The 18,528-nt window shown below is 41.3% G+C and overlaps 1 protein-coding gene and 1 pseudogene across 1 annotated transcript in view; both read right to left on the bottom strand.

Moving 5' to 3' along the window:
• Window positions 1-12,256, bottom strand: part of LOC147035815 (extracellular calcium-sensing receptor-like) — an 83,065-nt gene extending 70,809 nt beyond the window's left edge. Inside the window, exons 1-2 of the mRNA XM_085869634.1 lie at window positions 11,970-12,256; window positions 8,593-8,872 (exon numbers count right to left, since the gene is read on the bottom strand). Of these exons, the coding sequence (XP_085725760.1) occupies window positions 8,593-8,872; window positions 11,970-12,250 (561 nt within the window). The 5' untranslated portion in view covers window positions 12,251-12,256. The remainder of the gene's footprint in view (window positions 1-8,592; window positions 8,873-11,969) is intronic.
• On the bottom strand, window positions 1,003-5,544 carry LOC147035816 (uncharacterized; annotated as a pseudogene).
• Window positions 12,257-18,528: the final 6,272 nt, after the last annotated feature.

The raw sequence follows: 18,528 nt of genomic DNA, 5'->3' as shown, positions 1-18,528 counted from the left end.
AAGTTAAATCCTTCACCACCCATCATCATCATCATCATCATCATCATCATCATCATATACGGGATGAAACTTTGCCACCACAGCGCCCGCAACCAAGCACACAGGCATGCACACACAACCGCAGAGAGTCCCTTTACAGATCCAAATCTGCCCTAATGTACAACGTCCGTGTGTGCTGTCGATGTACCTCTACCTATCTTGAGCAACTGCCACCTGTACATCCCGAGTGGAACACGAACTGTACCGCTATCGACTGTCGTAGAGTAGTGTGCTTAAAAAGTGACTTAAGCACTCCAGAGACTGGTTATATTTCTGGGAAATCTGAATTCAAGAAGCATTTTTGAGGAAAAGCAGGCAAACCACTTTTTCTGGGGTAGTTTTTCGCGCTGAACACGAATCTGTTGTTTGCTGAGCCCACAAATGCCTAATAAGGTCACTAATTAAGGTCAAAAGTCAATGAGTGCAAACTTCAAAAAATTTCAAAAAGTGTTTTATTTGACATCCTCTATCCAGATATGTAACTTATTTTACAATATTTTGTATAGTAGGGTTCATACAGGTTTTCAAAATGTGAGAAAAAAAGTAAAATGTGAAGGAAAAATAATGCTATTTTGTTAATATCTCCGTACGAGAGCAATTTTTAGTTTTTTAACATACTGTTTCATTTCACTTTCATTTATATGATTAAATGCCACAAGTGAAATGGTTTGACTGACTCCTATCCATACGTAATTCCTAAGCAAGATCATTCTCAATTTTGAAGTTCACAATTTGACTAATTAGCATCCTAATGAAGGTTAAAGGTCACCAGGTGCAAAGTAAACTTATGACGCAACCAACTGTTCTGACAGTCAATCATGTGTTCTTATCTCTCAATCAGATCCTACTGCAATCTGTCTGACCAATTGGGGGCAAGGGGAAGAGCTTGTTCACTGTGACACGCCACCCTCCACCCACTCCACCCCCACCCCCACCCCCAACCCCGACCTGATCATGTCTACTTTACTTCGCCCTGTTTCGACATGGTATTTCTGCGCCATTGCACTTGCAGGCATCAGTGCACAACTGGCTCCCCCACTTCCGACAAGAGCAACTATTAGTACTGCAACCTTTTGTGCAACTCCACTGCACAAGTTCTCTGCATCCCTTTGGAATTGGAGGCAAAGTTTTAAGAACCGGTGACAATTTACCATCCACGAGTCTCCATCCACATTCTGTTGGTGGTGGCGGCAGGGATGGCATTGGGTTATGAACTTCTCTCCAAATGAAACCTTGGTAGTTTGCTCGTTCTATGTGGAATTTTGCAGCGTCACTAGATGGAGGGAGGGTCTCCTTTGCATGACATTTACTGAAAAGCTTAATCCGGGCTTGATTACAGTTATCAGATGGTGCCTTGTAGATGTGGCAAATGAACTTTTCAGCATCTTCTGTGACCTGTTTTGAGGCAAGTCCAAGTTCCCTCCTTATGTCATGCACAGGAACATACTTCGGTTTCTTCATTGTTCCCACTTTCATCCAAAGCTTCGTGCAAGACATTCCACCGAAGTTGGCGACCAACAACACCAAGACATATGTGTCATGAGTTACGACCACAATGTTCGGTGCATCTGTTTGAAGGCAGTGAAGAATCATTCTGGAATCCACCTCCTCTCGATTGCTCTCCAGCAATGTTGTGTCCATTGCAGGGTCTGAACTCTGGACTTCTCTTTCAGAAGCAAAATCTCCACCAACAACAACCACTTTTTCAGGTGGTGCCGCGGCTATGAGAGCATTTGACAGGAACTGAGCAAGCTCTGTCTTGTTTTCAGTTGATGCAAGAAAGTCAGGCCATTTGTTGGGGAGTGGTACATCCCTATCTTCAATCAGACGCCGAACAGGCCTTGACTTCTTTGAACGTTTGGACCTTGTTCCAACTTTGATGGAAATATCTCTATACCGATCGAAGGTAACGCCAATTCGGCTGTAAGCCTGGCCTTGCCGGAAAATGAACTACACAAATTCATCTGCATAGTAACCAAAGGTATTTGCCTTGCTTGGCTTTCCATGTGACATAACTGCAGCTTGTCCATCAATGATCAAGCAAGAAGGCTCATCATTAGAGATTTCTGTGGGGCAGGTTACACTTTGGAAAAGAATGTCAAATAAGTTGGCTTTAATGCCAGATCAAAGTTCACTAGACGTTTCAGTAATGCTAATTGGCACGTTCATTAACTCACGGTTCAGTATTCTCGCTAGGTCTACCGATCTTCCAGCTCTGTAGGTTGCAATTAGTCTCTGCAAGAAGTTTCTGTCTGCTTTTGTGCTTACTGTTTTCCCACTTGGCGTCTTTGTAGCAACATCATAGAGTGCTGCAAAGGTTGGAGCCTTCACCTTTTGAAGTGCAGAACAGAACAAGTTGGTGGATGACACAAGACTCTCTTTGCCGAAACTCTCCAACTTCTGTTGCCCAAGCGTTTCAGCATTCAGCAGCGACTCTTCTATTTCAGAAGTCGCAATATCTTTTGTTGCGCAGTTAAGGAGCTTGTTTGGTCGACCAGTAGATTCTTCAGCAAATACTTTGAATCGCAAGAGAGTTTGAAGGATTCGTTCCTCATCAGAGTTGTCACGTTTAGTGCGGAAAGAGGTGGCTTCATTAGGGGTGTACCCAGTGTCCACTCCAACGTTCATCATTTCATACATCTGCATTGAAATGCGCATCCTGTGGTTGTATGAGAGTGTCCATCTTTCCAGGGCTGAATTGGTTTTGGTTATTCCAATGATTCCACCACTCTTTTTCCCAATTCCATTGAGCCATTCCAGGCTATGATCCGCATCGACTTGGTTGAAACTTTGGTCCGATCCTTTCCCAACAAAGTTACCAAGGCGGAACTCTTCCTCCACTTCTGGTGGGAGCTGATGCATCTTTGACAGGTAAACACAGCCCCATCTTGCATAATTCACGTGATCGTATCGGAAGAAGAATGGCAACATTTCTCGGCACAATTCCAAATTTAGTGTCCACAACCCTGCTCTCTGTGCACGAACGAAAGCAAGAAATACAGTTACCATCCTCAAGTAATCCCACCAAAACCTGAAGTTTGGATCACTCTGTCGATTTTCAACGAAGACTGTGTGGTGCTGCCGAAAGGTCTCAGAACCCACAATATCAAGAAAGCTATCGAAGTCTTTGCTGGCTAGTGCATCCTCCAGGGTTTGGCAAGTTTTGGGATCTTGTTTATGGAGGTCAGTTTTGAATTGCGGCATCAATATTTGCCACTGCGCTTGCCAAGTTAATTTGTGCACCCTCATTGCCTTTGCATATGATTTTCCATCTTTAGCCTTCTCAGCCGAATTTGGTCCAAGTAAACCACTTTCAACCCACAGTTCAAGTATTCCAGAATCTTCTGTTTGTTGCCCTATTGCTTTCAAAAAGTTCATAGTGATATGTAACCCACCTAATCTTGGAACTAGGGTATCTCTGAAATCGGACACTGACCATTTCAGCTCCATCAGTTGGGCTCCATCAGTTGGGGGTACAATGCCTGATCAACTGTGATCACAGCGTAGCGGTTTCCTAGAGCCCTTGCGACATGCAATGCCCTTTGTACCATGGTGTTCAAAGTTGAAAGTTCATGAGCTGGGGCTAGTATGATTGGCATATATCCAATGGTAGTTTTGGCTATCTCTTACCTTGTGCTGCACAACTGATTGAACGTGATCCAGGAACCTTTTTCGTCCTCTCCTTGCCGAGATGTTAAGAATGCCATGTCCCAATCTACACTGTCTTGTATAGAACTGGGAGTATCTTTCTCCCTCAGAAACCATCCTGTTTCAACCCCATCGAAATCAGGAATGAGGGTGTCCTTGTTGATAAACACCTCATGAATCTTTTCAACTGAAGGTGGGATATCCAAAGTTGATGTATTGGATGGTTTGATGTCTCTAAGACCACTTTCAGCAGGTGGCCCTCTCTGACAGGCAGCAAACTGTGTAGCTTGAAATGTATTCTTGACATCTAGGGTTGAGACATTGATATCAATATTGTCACCGGAAAAATACACAAATCTTCCAGAGACCAGGTTGCTAGGTACCACCGCCCCAGATTGTGGATCAAGCACTTTCAGTGTTTTCAGCCATCGATGTGTCATACTTGAGAACCCGGTTGTAGCTGATTATGTGCCCAGCATTATGGAATAGCTCAACCAATTTCTTTGACCGAGTTGATTGGTGCAGTGTCATACCCATTCCAACATGTTTCGGCGGTGCTTTCTTGTCTCCACAAACACCATAGACCATATCTTACCCAATGCCAAGGACCCTTGTTTTCTTCACCCAACTAATTTCAGACGTTTCAGATTCATCAAACTCAGCATCAACACCACTTTGGCCATCAACCAAGATATTGACAAACATGTGTACAGAGGGCGGTATGCTTGCCAACTCTGCTTCTTCACTGACATCACAGCCCTCGAATGCAGGATGTGACATGATATCACTGCGGAGTTTAAGAGCATCATGCACTAAAGATAGAAAATCATTATCCTGCTGTCTAAATACGGGAATATTTTCTGCATTGTTCTGACCACACACCATTTCTGAAAGGGGTATGTGACTGAACTGTCTGGGAAGAAGCAGAGTTTGCCTTTCTGAAATAGCTACATTTCTTGGCACAAGAAATTCATGTGTCCCCAATGTACTTTGACAAAGTTACTTTGAAAGTGCCCAGTCTACTAACATACGATGCAGGAATCATGCAGTCGCACTCACTGGTTAGTTCTTTGTACCTCTCGAATAGTGCTGACAGTTCAAACACACGTCCTTTCTCAGCAGAGTGATGCAGTTCTTAACACAACCATGATATGGCCATGTCAGCTGCTTTGCTCATGGCTTCTGCCCATTTTACATCCCTATATAACTTTTTAAGGCAGTTAGCATGATAACATGCTTCAGCAGAGATCAAATCATTCTCAGTTGCAGTTCGGACGAAGATCTCATGTACAAATTGAGCTTTTGCTATGATGTCGTCACTCACGTCGAAGGTTGTGACACGACTTGTCTTCTGCTTCCTATCGAATTTTTGGCAGAACATACACAAAGTCCAGTCCACCTTAGTAGCACTACTGCGTAAAAACAGGCGTCCTTCAACTGAAACACCCTTTCTTTCATTAGGTTGCGCTTTTGCCGGATCTTTTGATTGCTCCTTTTCTAGATTAGCATTTATTTTCCCCTTATGTGTGTATGCTGAGTAACATCGTTTGTGCCATTTAAGTTTGGGGATACTGTCTTGAGGCTCTGCAAAGAGCGATGAAAGCCTGTCCACAGCTGGCCGAAATTCACAGTGCCTCAGTTTGCATCGGAGCTCAGTCGCCTCTCTGATGGAAGCAATGCCTTGGTCTGTCTGGTTGAAAACAGTGTCTTTAGCCCGGCTGCTTTCCTGGCATATGATACAATGTTCAAACGTCACATCCTCACGCTGTCGCTTGAGGCTTGCAATAGGTTCCATAGTTGCCTGGGGAGAGAAACAAAAACCTGACTAAGCTCCAGGCATGCATGTTCTGATCATGAAAAGTCGTCCCCCCCCCCCCCTCTACTGCAAAGATAGCTGGTGCTTGCCCTGGCTCCCGCTCTGACTTCATCTTTAGTACAGACAGCAGTCCAATCAACAGCATAGCAGTAGATGCACACATCACTCGCTCTAGGCCCACAACCTGTGCATCTGTGGGTGTATATGATGTCAATCATGTCTGGCCATGGATTCATTTACTGTCACTTTCACTTTCATTTTCATTCATATTTCTGTTGGATAAAACTTGAAGAGGATCCCTACCTTTTCTTGTAATGCCTAAGGCACTAACTAGATGGCAAGGCTATTACATTCATTCTTCATTTAGGGCTACTTCAAGAACACCCTGTTTGAATGGAAAAGGAATGTCAAGCATGGCTGGTGTGAAATGTAGCCGGATTCACATAGATGGCAACACTGTCAAGTGGAGTGGACTTGGAGAAGCCAAGGGGCAAAATTACCAGTAGCTGTGAGGCAAAATGTAACAATCACCTTTCGTACTCATTAACCTTTGACCTATATGCTTAATATGCAAATTATGTCATTAACACATCTGTCTTATTCACCATAGGATATCATACCATCAGCAGAAGCAGAAAACCCTTCCTTACTGTTGGAGTAAAAAATGCAAGCAAAATTTATACCTCCACACGAAACTAAAAGTCGCACCGTTGCAGAGATATTTGCAAAAGTGTGTAATTTTTCCTTAACAATTTCCATTTATTCTACAATTTTGATGACCTGTTATAGTTTTACCTTACAAAATATCAAAAAATAAGTAACATATATGGATAGAGGATGTCAAAATAAGCATTTTTTGAAAAAAAATTGAAGTTTGCACTCATTGACATTTGACCTTAATAAGTGACCTTAGTAGGCATTTTTGGGCTCGCAAACAACAGATTCGTGTTCAGCGCGAAAAACTACCCCAGAAAAAGTGGTTTGCCTGCTTTTCCCCAAAAATGCTTCTTGAATTGTAAAGAAGCACATTTTCTGATTTTTTGTGCGAGTGCGAGGAATCGGTGAGAGGGTAGAGCATCACCTGTGGTCAAGTGATTCTTGTCCTGCTAACAGGGGAATTCACGCATTGCATTCATCCAAGCCCATCCCTCGGTTTACTGCAGTTAGAGCAGAGGGTGGTAGGCTCTTCAAAGAGGAGTCTGAAGTGAAGGCCCGCTGTACCGGTTACTTTGAGCGGTTGTAGCAGGCTGATCCACCAGCTGTCGAGGTGATGTCAGGGGTGTTGCACTCACTGTTGCTGACCCTGCAATCAACTGTAGTCCACATACGTTTGTGGAAATACAGGCTGCGGTGAACCGGTTGAAACGGGGTAAAGCTCCAGGGATCTGTTGCATCCATGCTGAACTTCTCAATTCTGGTGGAAATGCTGCACTCGTGTCGAAGCATGCAGTTCTGTACTCTGCTAGGAACACAGGCATCATCCCAACTGAGTGGAAGAGGGGCCTTGTTGTCCCTCTTTGGAAAGGGAAGGGTGATCGCCAAGTCTGCAACAACAACCTGGGGGGGGGGGGGGTGATGCTGCTCTCAGTGCTGGGCTAGGTCTTTGCTCAAATAATTATTGATATTGTTCGCCACCATCTGCTTGAGCACCCGCATCGAGAGCAGTCAGGCTTTACACCAAAGAGGTCAATGATTGACCGTATCCTTGCTCTTCTGGGTCCTCACCGAACTCAAACGAGACTTTTGGCAGGGGCTGTTTGCAGCCGAAGTTGATTTCTGTAAAGCGTTTAATTCAGTGAACCGGGAACCACTCCTTAGGATTCTTGGTCTTCGTGGGGTGCCACCAAAACTGATCGATCTGATGTCTGAACTCCACTCTGGTACTGAGAGTGCTGTGAGATGTGGTGCTACCATCTGGGAAAATCTCATTCTGCTAAAATTACAAAAATAAAGAATCAATACTTACCTTCACTATTTTATTCCTCTTTTTTCCGCACCTTTGGAACAAACCCCCACACTCTCTTCAATCCTCTCTTTCCTCCAGGTCTTCAAAACAGTTGTTTACCACCATCTCTTATCTTCCTCCATCCAAAACCACGATCTTTTCTACCCCCATTCATCCACCCCAAACCCACCTCCTTCAAATTATCTGGTGTCCTTCCTGAAAGTCCCTGTCGTGTCCACATTGTTTCCCTTGTGTACCCCACCCCATCCCTCTGCCTTCCACAGATCTCCTCATGTCTCTGTTCCCCACTGTTTTGTCTTTCCCTCTCCCACCCTTCTTTTCTTCTGCTCCCCTTGCACATTCTGTGTAGTGGCACTCATACGAGCCTCGACATTGTATTCAAAAATAGTGACTTTCTCTGAGGATTAGGCTTTGTTTAATTCACCATGTAAGTTCTGAGTGGGAGCGCATCATTCAAGTAATATGCTCAATATCAAATATTCATCTAACATGTGGTAAAGTTTCAAGTTCCACCGTTGAATGGTTTTTGATATGTGCTATTAACAAAATGCAGACACCTATTTACATACGCACATGACCAATTGCTTAACCCCGCATACTGCTCTGCACGTACAGTTTCAGAAAGCAAGTCACTGTATCGAAGAAAGCAAAGAATGACTCGCTATTCTTGTCTGCTCCCCTGTCATTCTGCTTTACATATCATATGTACGAAGACGAAAAACATTTTAGGAAGCACTTCACAAGTCAGAGTACTCGTAGTTACGAGATATTTCATTGATGATAATCTGTTAAAAATTGCTAATTTGCATGAGTTTGTGCAATATCCAGTAATTACCGGAATTTTTCCAAAATCTTTCAATTGTGCCACACAGCACAAATTCTACGTGCAATATTAGAACTTGTCACCGTTTTAGTGTACTCAACTTCTAAAATAACATCTCACCTAAAAATACATCAAAATCATATATAATAAACAATTAGTTCCTTTTCGAAACAAAAGAATACAAGCGTTAACATCACACTGAACCAATACACCATGTGACAGACACTCAAAATTAATTTCTGACAATTGCAATTCAATGTGACAGAGAAAACGACCTGATTAGTGAAGTGAGATTACTACCTGTGGGATGTAGAATGGACCAAGAAAACGGGCAATCATGCTAGAAAATGAGGAACTTGCACATCCAATTATCGCTCTTGGTTTGCAGATATTTTCTTGCACTGGTATTATATCTGAACCAATGAAACTTACTGTGGCTTTCACTGCTTTGTGGGTATTCGAACAGATGTCGTAAATCATGAAACCAAGAGATATATTTGGAAACAATAAAGGTTTATTGTTAACTTCCTGAGTTGCAAATATCATTGCCATGAGCCAGTGAAAGGTCTTGACGTTGAAACTGGTGAAAGAAATTAATTTGGTCAAAATGTACCATTTGTAAAAAAAAAACTTTGACCTTCATGGTGTTTAATTATTAATCTGAGGCTTCACACAGAATAAAAATAATAATTATCAGAACAGTTCAGTTCACATGTAAATTGTACATGACAATATATTGTATAATTGTTCAGTGAAAGCTATTAAAATGTAAAATCAAAACTTGAACAATATTTTTCACGTCACGCATTGGATTTTTTGGGAGAGTCCACAGCAGGATAATCATCCTCTCCTATTAAATAGTGTATATGTCTCTCATATGAAAGAATATATATATATATATATATATATATATATATATATATATATATATATATATATATATATATATATATATGTGCAGTAAACCCTCGCATTCTGCTGGGGTTATGTTCCTCGAAACTACCATGAGCCATACAAGTTAATGAGATACATTCCAGCATCCCAAAATAAGTCTAAAAATCATGAATAAATAAAAATAAAAAGGCATTTAATTGAAAAATATTAACAATTCAGTAAAATATGATAAAATATGTTAGATTTCCCATCAATAAAAGGCTTTACTGCTCGGAGTACTGTTGGTGGGTAGCCCTGGTCAGTTCTGCTAGAATATAGTCATGCTATGGAGGTAGCTGATCAATCTCCCAGGCCAGGTCAGGTGTGGGAGCATGTGCCAGAACAGCGCGTTGCTGCATCCACTTTCCACCGGTACTCCATTTGCCTCCATCTGGCCATCCCCAAGGCAGATGCCAGACCCAACCCCATCTCCTTGTGATGCCGGTCAACGTGCTGCAACCATGAGGCAAGTGGTCGGCCCATTGGCCTCCTCCACTCACGAGACTCCCTCGCTGAGAGAATCTGGTGAGTAGGATCAGCGTCACGAAAATGAGTTACATATCCATACAGCCACAGCTGATGCTCACGGACTATGCAGGAAACAAATCTCATCCGAGTCTCTCTCAGCAACAGCTCGTTGGACACAAAATCTGACCAGCGATAGCCAAGGATTCTCCGAAGAGACCTGGCACCAAAGGAATTAAGTCTCCGTCTCAGATCCTTGGTCAGAGTGCGTCTCGCATCCATAGAGCAAGACTGGAAGCACCAAGGACCTGAAGACTCGGACTTTCGTCCTCCCGCACAGGTACCGGCAGCACCACACCCCTTGATCCAGTGAATCCATGACTCCCCAGGCCCGACCCAGACGTCTATTGACCTCTGACTCACAGCCAGCAGAGACATGAATATCACTGTCAAGGTAATGAATCTCTCCACGACTTCAACATCCTCCCCACAAACAGAACACAGACAGGACAGCAGCATCCAAGATGTCATTGAAAGCCTGGATCTTAGTTTTGACCCAAGAAACCCGTAATCCCAGCAACTCCGACTTCTCATTCAACACCTTGAGGGCCCCCAAAAGGATATATAAAGTCTCCGCAAAGATGAATGCATCATCTGCAAAATCAAGGTCCGAGATCTTGACATTCCCAAATGATGCACCACAGCTTGATCTCTCTGACATCCTCCCTAGAATCCAGTCCATACAAGTGCTGAAAAGTGTGGGGGCCAGACACACCCCTGACGAACTCTAGTAACAACTGGAAATAAGTCAGAGATGGTTCCACCATATTTCACAGCACTCTCAGTACCTGAGTGGAGTTATTCTCCCAGGAGAGACCCACAAATCCTTCACATCTATTATGTTGAGCTCTTGCCTTTGTGGAGATTTATTATGTTGATCTCGCCTTCATTTTGTCATGAAATTTACGAATGTAATGAATAGTCGACTCATTGATATTGTTGTCTTTCGCCAACACACTAACATATGCACCACTCTCAAGTCCATCTAATATTTTCAGGTCTTCCACTGTCAGCACTTTCATCACTTTCTTAATTCTGCTCTTCAGCAGATGCACCACTTAATGGACATTTTGGACCAATTATTAAATAAACAGGATACAAAGTTTTATCACAATAAAATTCCACAACTCACCAACCGCCAAGCAGCCAGAAGACAATGGTACGGCGGTGCGGCACATGCTGGAAGACGCAGAATGTACATTTTCTAATTGTGATATTTTCCAGCGGTACGGTACAATTATAATTTAACACGTAATGTTAAACGAAGGAAAAATTATCAAACGTTGAAAGTGTAAATAAAAAACTTATGAAATACAAACGAGTTCAGGGTGGGCATGGTTTATTTTGTCAGCAGTGGGAGGATGTTCCTGGAAGACTCAGAAGGCAATTTTTTAGATTTTATGGCAATACAGCACAGTTGTGTTTTAACTGGTAATGTTAAATGAAGGAAAATATTGTTATCCAAGCATTGGAAGTGTTAAAAAAAACTTATGAAAACCTAAGGAGTTTATGGTGGGAGAAGTTCATTTTTTCTGCGGATACGCGGGAGTATCGGCGAGTACGGAGAGAAAGGGTGTCTGTCTATAAGGTAAGCACATAAACGTGACACAAAATATATATGTATATACACCCCCTTCGACCCCGATTTTTTTTTTTTTTGGGCGTGAACAATCTTCGTTACATCACGGGTGTTGAAGGTTGTCGTCAAGTTTCATAGGAATTGTGTGTGTAGGTTCAGAGAAGAAAGCAAACACGTCTTTAGGAGGTGTGGCAACCCCCCTATAAACTCCCCCCGTTTAACCCGATAAATACGATTTATTTATTTATTTATTGATTGTGCGAACAAACTATAATACAATACGGGTGATGAAAGTCGTGGTCAGTTTCATTGAAGAAGTTGCAAGGATTTGTGGACGGATGGACTAACAGAAGAAGCACCATCCCATAAGCTCCCAGGAATTTCGTTATGTTTGTGTTATTTTTATTCTGACAATTCTATTATTGGCAAGATGTAAAAGGATTTTGACATTTGGTGTAATAACGAAGGTAATACTGTAAAATTGGGAAGGTTTAATGTTTTTATAAAATATCTTCCTGAGGAACAAAATATCGTGATGCACATAATATGGGAAATTTTTTTTTAAATGGGATTAATAATCGCCTGTCTATGGCAGAGAAATCGATGATATTGTAAAAGGAAGGAACATAAGAATCATTACTTGAAACAATTCGGCTGTTGGGGCGATTCCCTGAACGTGGAGGCAGAACTTGGTTTGGATGAATGAACACTGAAAAACCCAGCAAGCATGATGTCTCCTTGCTTCACAACACTCTGCAAATCTGGTATTTCCATCGCCTTACATTTCCCTTCCTCGACCCCTGCTGCTCGGATGTATAACATAATGAAAAAAGAGAATACAAGTTTCTGTCTATATTTTAAACAAACCCGTTTCCCCGCAACACTGCACCATCGCTTCAATATATCCACGTGTTTCACCATCGATGTGCTGGAACTGAACACCTTTCCTCTTCTACATCTAACAATCATATTTATATACTCTGAGTGTAATTGTCCAACGGTCTTTGGGGGATGTTTAAAAATATTTCACAAATGTAAATACAACCAAATTAATGTTCAGATTTAATATTTTTTAAAATGTCATTTTATTATTTAAGTGCCATCACCATCAATTAGATTTAATTAAATGGAAACAACATTCTGAATGATCACTGTGGTTAATCCATTTGAATATAATTATTCTTAAAATATTTCTCTCAAAAATCCTTTTTTTTTTTTAATAGACGTGCTCTTGGGTTTCACACACTAACATTGTAAGTTATACCTATGATGAGAAATGGTCTTACTTTGATGACCTCCCTGTAAGCTGAATGCTACTACATCACACAGTTGGATACAAAGTATAATGGGAATTTTGGAGTATTTATTAAATGTTGAAAACATGATGGTATTCCTAAGGGGGAAAAATGCAGGACACTCAAGCACAGATCGAACATGCTGCTGTTGGCCCCATTACCTCGAGTAAGCCTCATTAATCATTGTCGGCCCAATTGTGAATGTAATTGTGGGAAGGGAAGTTTTGTATATGTAGATTCACATTGATTAAATTGTAGGATTTTGAATGTGTGTTTTTATATCACCAATATATGCACGAATAAATGTTTTAAAATAAGTATGAAATGTAAATTGTGAAATAACAAAACAAGAAAGATTTAATGCAAAGCATATTACTTGTGAAATCCAAATGAACAATAGTTACCATGTAAACAGCAATTTGGTAATTTCAAAAATTTGACCTATCGAGCATTTTACGTGACTGATCATTATGCCTCAAAAATTTAGCTGATTAATTTTGTAACTGATGCCTGAAGGGTGTGTCACATGTTTTGGACAGCTTTGACCTTAACCTTCAATGAATTTTTATCAAAAATTTGCAAACATACGTACATTAAATGAGAGGAAGTTTTGCAGAGTTTGAGCTTCTTTATGAGCAGTTGAGTAAACATTATGCAGTTTCCATTGAAGCAGATCAGGTGATGAAGGCTCGACTTTGTGATTTATCATATGCCTACTGTGGGGCCCTAAACGACCTTTCTGACTCTATTTACAAAGGGAATGCATTATTGCCATGAAGAATTTAAGAAGAAACCCGTAAATCCACATATGTATACCTGAAAAAGGCTGTGGTGTTGTTATTTTAAACCAGGTGAACTACGTGAAGAAAATGTTGGTTATCTGACAGGATCAGTCCAGGATTGACAGCTGGGAAGTGTGGATACACATGACCTTACATCACACTTGGAGAATGAGATCGGTAAGAGGTTGCTCCAACTGCATAAACGTGGTGAACTGTCAAGGGAATATTACAAGAGGATCAAGCCAGTAGGCTCTCTTCTTCTGAGAATGTATGATCCACCGAAGATTCACAAGCAGAATGTTCCACTGAGACCAATTCTGACCATGGTCGGATCTGCCCAGAATCAGCTGGTGAAATGGCTGGGAGAGTTCCTGCAACCAGCGCTCGAGTTGGTCTCCAAGTTTGTCATCAAAGATTCTTTCACTTTTGCTGATGCCATAAGGGAGACGTGTCCCACTGGTTTGGAGAATGTAATGTGTTCTTTTGACATTGAGGGCCTGTTTACAAATCTCCCTTTGACAGAGACCATTGATATATGCGAATATTTGCTGTATCACATGGAACTTGAGAATCCGCCCATTTCTAAAACTGTCTCCATAGAATTGATGAACATGGCTCCAAGAGATGTCGAGTTTAACTTTAATAACATTATGTTCATCCATATTCATGGTGTGGCCATGGGCTTTCCTTTGGGCCCAACGTTAGCAAACATTTTGTTGGCTATCAAGAACTGCAAAAGTTGACCATGTTGCAGGCATCTCAATCCCCCATCATATACTCGATATGTGGATGACATATTTTGCCTGTTTGAATCTCGTGAAGTCTGTGACCACTTCTTGAATGAATTAAATTATCTTCATCCTGCCCTCAAGTTCACGATGAAATTGGAACGTTCTGATTGCTTACCCTTTCTGGATGTCCTCGTAAAGAGATCTGAATCTTCATTTACTATCTCCATCTATAGAAAGCCCTTTTTTCAGCATCCAGTATACTTGATGGGACTCTTTTCGTTCAACGAGATGCAAGATTGGTTTGATCAATGTTTTACTGAGTCGAGCTAAGAGAATATGTTCCAACTCTAAGGTTCATACAGAGATGGACAAGATTGCCGGCATCCTCATTGAGAATGGATATCCTGAGTATATCATCAGGAGGTTTTTTCACAAATTCCTCACTGCTTTTGATGAACGGAGGATGGTTCCTGAAAAGTGACTGGTGCAGATAAAGATTCCTTGAAAAGGGAAAATGACACAACAATATGAGGAACAAATCAAAAGATGCATCTCAAGCACGTATCTGGCTGTTCATCCAAGAGTGATTTTCACCTCTCGATGTCTGATTCCTGCAGTAAAGAAGGATGTTCTGCCTGCCTAAGAACTTAGCAATATTATTTATGAGTTCAAGTGCCGATATGATGCTCGGTGTGAAGGCGGAACTACCCAGACTCTGAAAGAAAGAATCAAAATCAAACAGCATGTCCCTTTGCCCATCAGGAAAAACACAATTGGTTCACGAATACAGCTGGTACGTGCTTGTAGGAAGGTCCCAGCATCAATCCCAACATCGTGTGCATCTGCGATTGGACAGCATTTGAATGAGAATGCAAACTGTGCTGAACATTAGAATGTGGATGCATTCAAGATGTTGAGTAGAGGACGAAGTACAATGCATCTCCGAATACAGTAAGCGATATTTATCTATTCCATGGACCCTATGTTATGTCGGCAAAAAGAGTTTGTCCACTCGCTTTACTTACTTGTGCAAAGAAGAGGAACACGAGCTCGTCTCACGATCACAGATGGTGAGGAAGAGGATTCTACAACAGCCTTCATGGCTCCGCAACCTCCAATTGAAGAGCTGAACACTGAATAGACTCCTCCCACCTCGACCGTTGTGAGATGATTATGCATCAGTATAGAATGTTGAATCAGAATTGACTTTGTTGATTAGTGTCTATAAGACTGTTCTTCATCATTTCTCATTCACTTTGTGTGAATTTCACCTGATCAGAGCCCAACAAAAAGCTTTGTGGTTTTCTTTTTTTGGGCATGTCCTTCAAAATGTCTCTGTTTATGTATATATTAAAACATACGTACTATATGGCTAAAAGTACGTGGAAAGGTGCTCGTCCACCATCTCATTCCACAATCATGGGCATTAAGATGGAGTTGGTCCCCCCTTTGCTGCGATAACAGCCTCCCCTCTTCTGGGAAGGCTTTCCACTCGATGTTGGAACATTGTTGTGGGGATTTGCTTCCATTCAACCACAAGAGCATGAGTGAGCTCAGGCACTAATGTTAGGCAATTTGGTCTGGCTCGCAGTTGGCATTCCAATTCAACCCAAACGTGTTCAATGAGGTTGAGGTCAGGGCTCTTTGCAGGCCAGTCATGTTCTTCCACACCGATCTCGCCAAACCATTTCTGGATTGACCTCGCTTTGTGCACAGGGGCACTGTCATGCTGAAACAAGAAAGGCCTTCCTCAAACTGTTGCCACAAAGTTGGAAGCACAGAACGATCTAGAATGTCAACGTATGCTGTAGCATTAATATTTCCCTTCAGCGGAACTCAGGGGCCTCACCCGAACCATGAAAAACAGCCCCATACCATTATTCCTCCTTCACCAAACTGAACCGTTGTCACTGTGCATTTGGGCAGGTAGTGTTCTCCTGGCATCCGTCAAACCCAGATTCGTCCGTCAGACTGCCATATGGTGAAGCATGATTCATCACTCCAGCGAGTATGTTTCCTCTGCTCCAGAGTCCAATGGTGGTGAGCTTTACACCACTCCTTCCGATGCTTGGCATTGCACACGGTGATCTTAGGCTTGTGTGTGGCTGCTCAGCCATGGAAACCCATTTCATGAAGCTCTCGACAAACGGTGCTTCTGCTGATGTTGCTTCCAGACTCAGTTTGGAATTCAACAGAGTGTTGTAACCGACAGACAATTTTTATGCACGACATGCTTCAGCACTTGCTGGTCCCGTTAGATGAGCTTGTGTGGCCTTCCACTTTGCTGCTGAACTGGTGTTGATCCTCGAAGTTTCCACTTCAAAATAACAGCACATACGGTTGACTGGGGAAGCTCGAGAAGGGTAGAAATTTGACAAACTGACTTGTTGTAAGGGTGGCATCCTATGAAGGTGCCACGTTGAAAGTCACGAAGCTCTTCAGTGTGGCCCACTTCTTCTTCTTCTTCTTCTTCTTCTTCTTCTTCTTCTTCTTCTTCTTCTTCTTCTTCTTCTTCTTCTTCTTCTACACACATTAAGAAATAAAAAACGATTCCATGAAAACTGTGACCAAAAATTATATGACCGTCAGACAAACAGACAGCCAAATGCACAAACCAACATACTTGGGAAAAATATTTCTCCAAGTAACAAACACACCCAAATGCAATACCCTCTCCTTCGGTGAGGGTAAAAAGAGCAAGAATGTCTGCACAATGCATGTCCCCTACCTACGTAATATTTTCTAAATCCAAAAGTGGAAGAGATACGAAAAATTGACGAAACACCCTGTACCTCAAAGTTGGTCTTTAACTCATGAAAATATAGCCATGGACCAGGTTTCAGTTGAAGATGTTGAAGGTTATGGGGGAAAAAAACTCTGAAGTACCACAGGTTGGACAGATGGATGGATATACGGAAGCAATCCTACAGGGCCCTCCTGTGAAACCGGTGGTGGACGAATAAATAAAACCTAACTCACACTCAGTGCCACAGATCACATTAGTCCAAAATTTAATATTGCAGGTGAGGAATTACCTTTGACTATATGTGGTGTAGATGCAGGAGTCCCTGCAGCCCATTTTGGAAGCCAGCAGTAAAGCAAGCCAGTGACGAGGAGCACCAGTGACGGTCAGCGACTCGAGACGTGAAATAGCCCTCGTGACCCTCTCCCGTTTCACTTCTTCCCAATTTCTCTGCACGCTGGGTGCTCTGGTGTCCTTTTTCTTCTCTCAATGCCCTTTTTCTCAGTCTTCAACCTCCCCCCATTCTTATTATTCTTCATAGTATCAAAAGGGAGGGTTTGACGTGTCCCATTTCTCAAATTCGCAATATTTGCTCAATTATGCTCACCCATATTTCTCCTTTTCAAACTGGAATGCATTACTTAGTCAAACACCTAACTTTTGATAATACTTTCACTGCGGGCTGGAGCTTCGCCTTCCTTTCATATGATCGTTTCTTTCACAAAATTGAGTCGTCAAATAAAGATCCTATTAGTCTTTGTTTGTATTTTATTTTCGGGTATAACTTAATTTATTCATCAGTTAAAAAAAGGTGGCTGGAGCCCATTAAAATTCCCAACCCCATTTTTATGAATAATTACACTTGAAACCCATAAGGTAATGTATTTACTCCATCACTCATTATACATCATTTATTATCAAATGCTGTTAGAGCTTTCTTGCTAAGTCCCTGAAAATATTTCATGTTTATAATTTATAATAAGATTCATCTCTCTGTAAAAAAAAATTCTCTTCCATACACGTTCAAGATAATGTTGAAAGTTCATGGTCTGTTTTAATACACCCCTCTTTAGACCTTTTAGTATATTTTCACAGTTGAATTCATTTAACCCTCCAGTTAAGTTTTTGTAAGCTTATTCCTTTGATCTAACACCCACAAATTCACTTAATATCTCTTCACTAAATTCATCTTTATATTTACAGATAACCGTTTTATTCTTATTCAAAAAGAGCAGGTTATTAGGATCATAATTACTTGTCATAAATATCTTCATCTTATTCCAAATCTTCATAAACTTCACCTGTAGTTATCTCTAGTATGAATCCATTCATATAAATATATAGCAAAACAATATTCTCACCATATCTTTTCTTTGGAATATTATAAAAATAATTATAAATTAAATACTTTGAAAGATCAAAAACAGATGTTCCCCCATTAATCGGTTTATCCATCTTTATACTCTCTTTATTCAAATGAACAGCACAAAAATATCTGTAAATATGTCTACTCTTTTAAGGGTTGGTTTATTTATGAACTTCTCCACTTGCTCCCAAGTTGTAGCAAGACTTACATTTTGCCTTTTCTTATATTTTCCATTGTTTTACCAAATACAGAATTATTCAACTTGTAAAAGTCCTCAAAATT

This window comes from Eptatretus burgeri, chromosome 1 (genome assembly GCF_056783735.1).
Source record: "Eptatretus burgeri isolate ZD-2024b chromosome 1, Ebu_testis_v1, whole genome shotgun sequence".
Lineage (NCBI taxonomy): Eukaryota > Metazoa > Chordata > Myxini > Myxiniformes > Myxinidae > Eptatretus > Eptatretus burgeri.
This window is presented reverse-complemented; position numbering and strand designations above follow the sequence as displayed.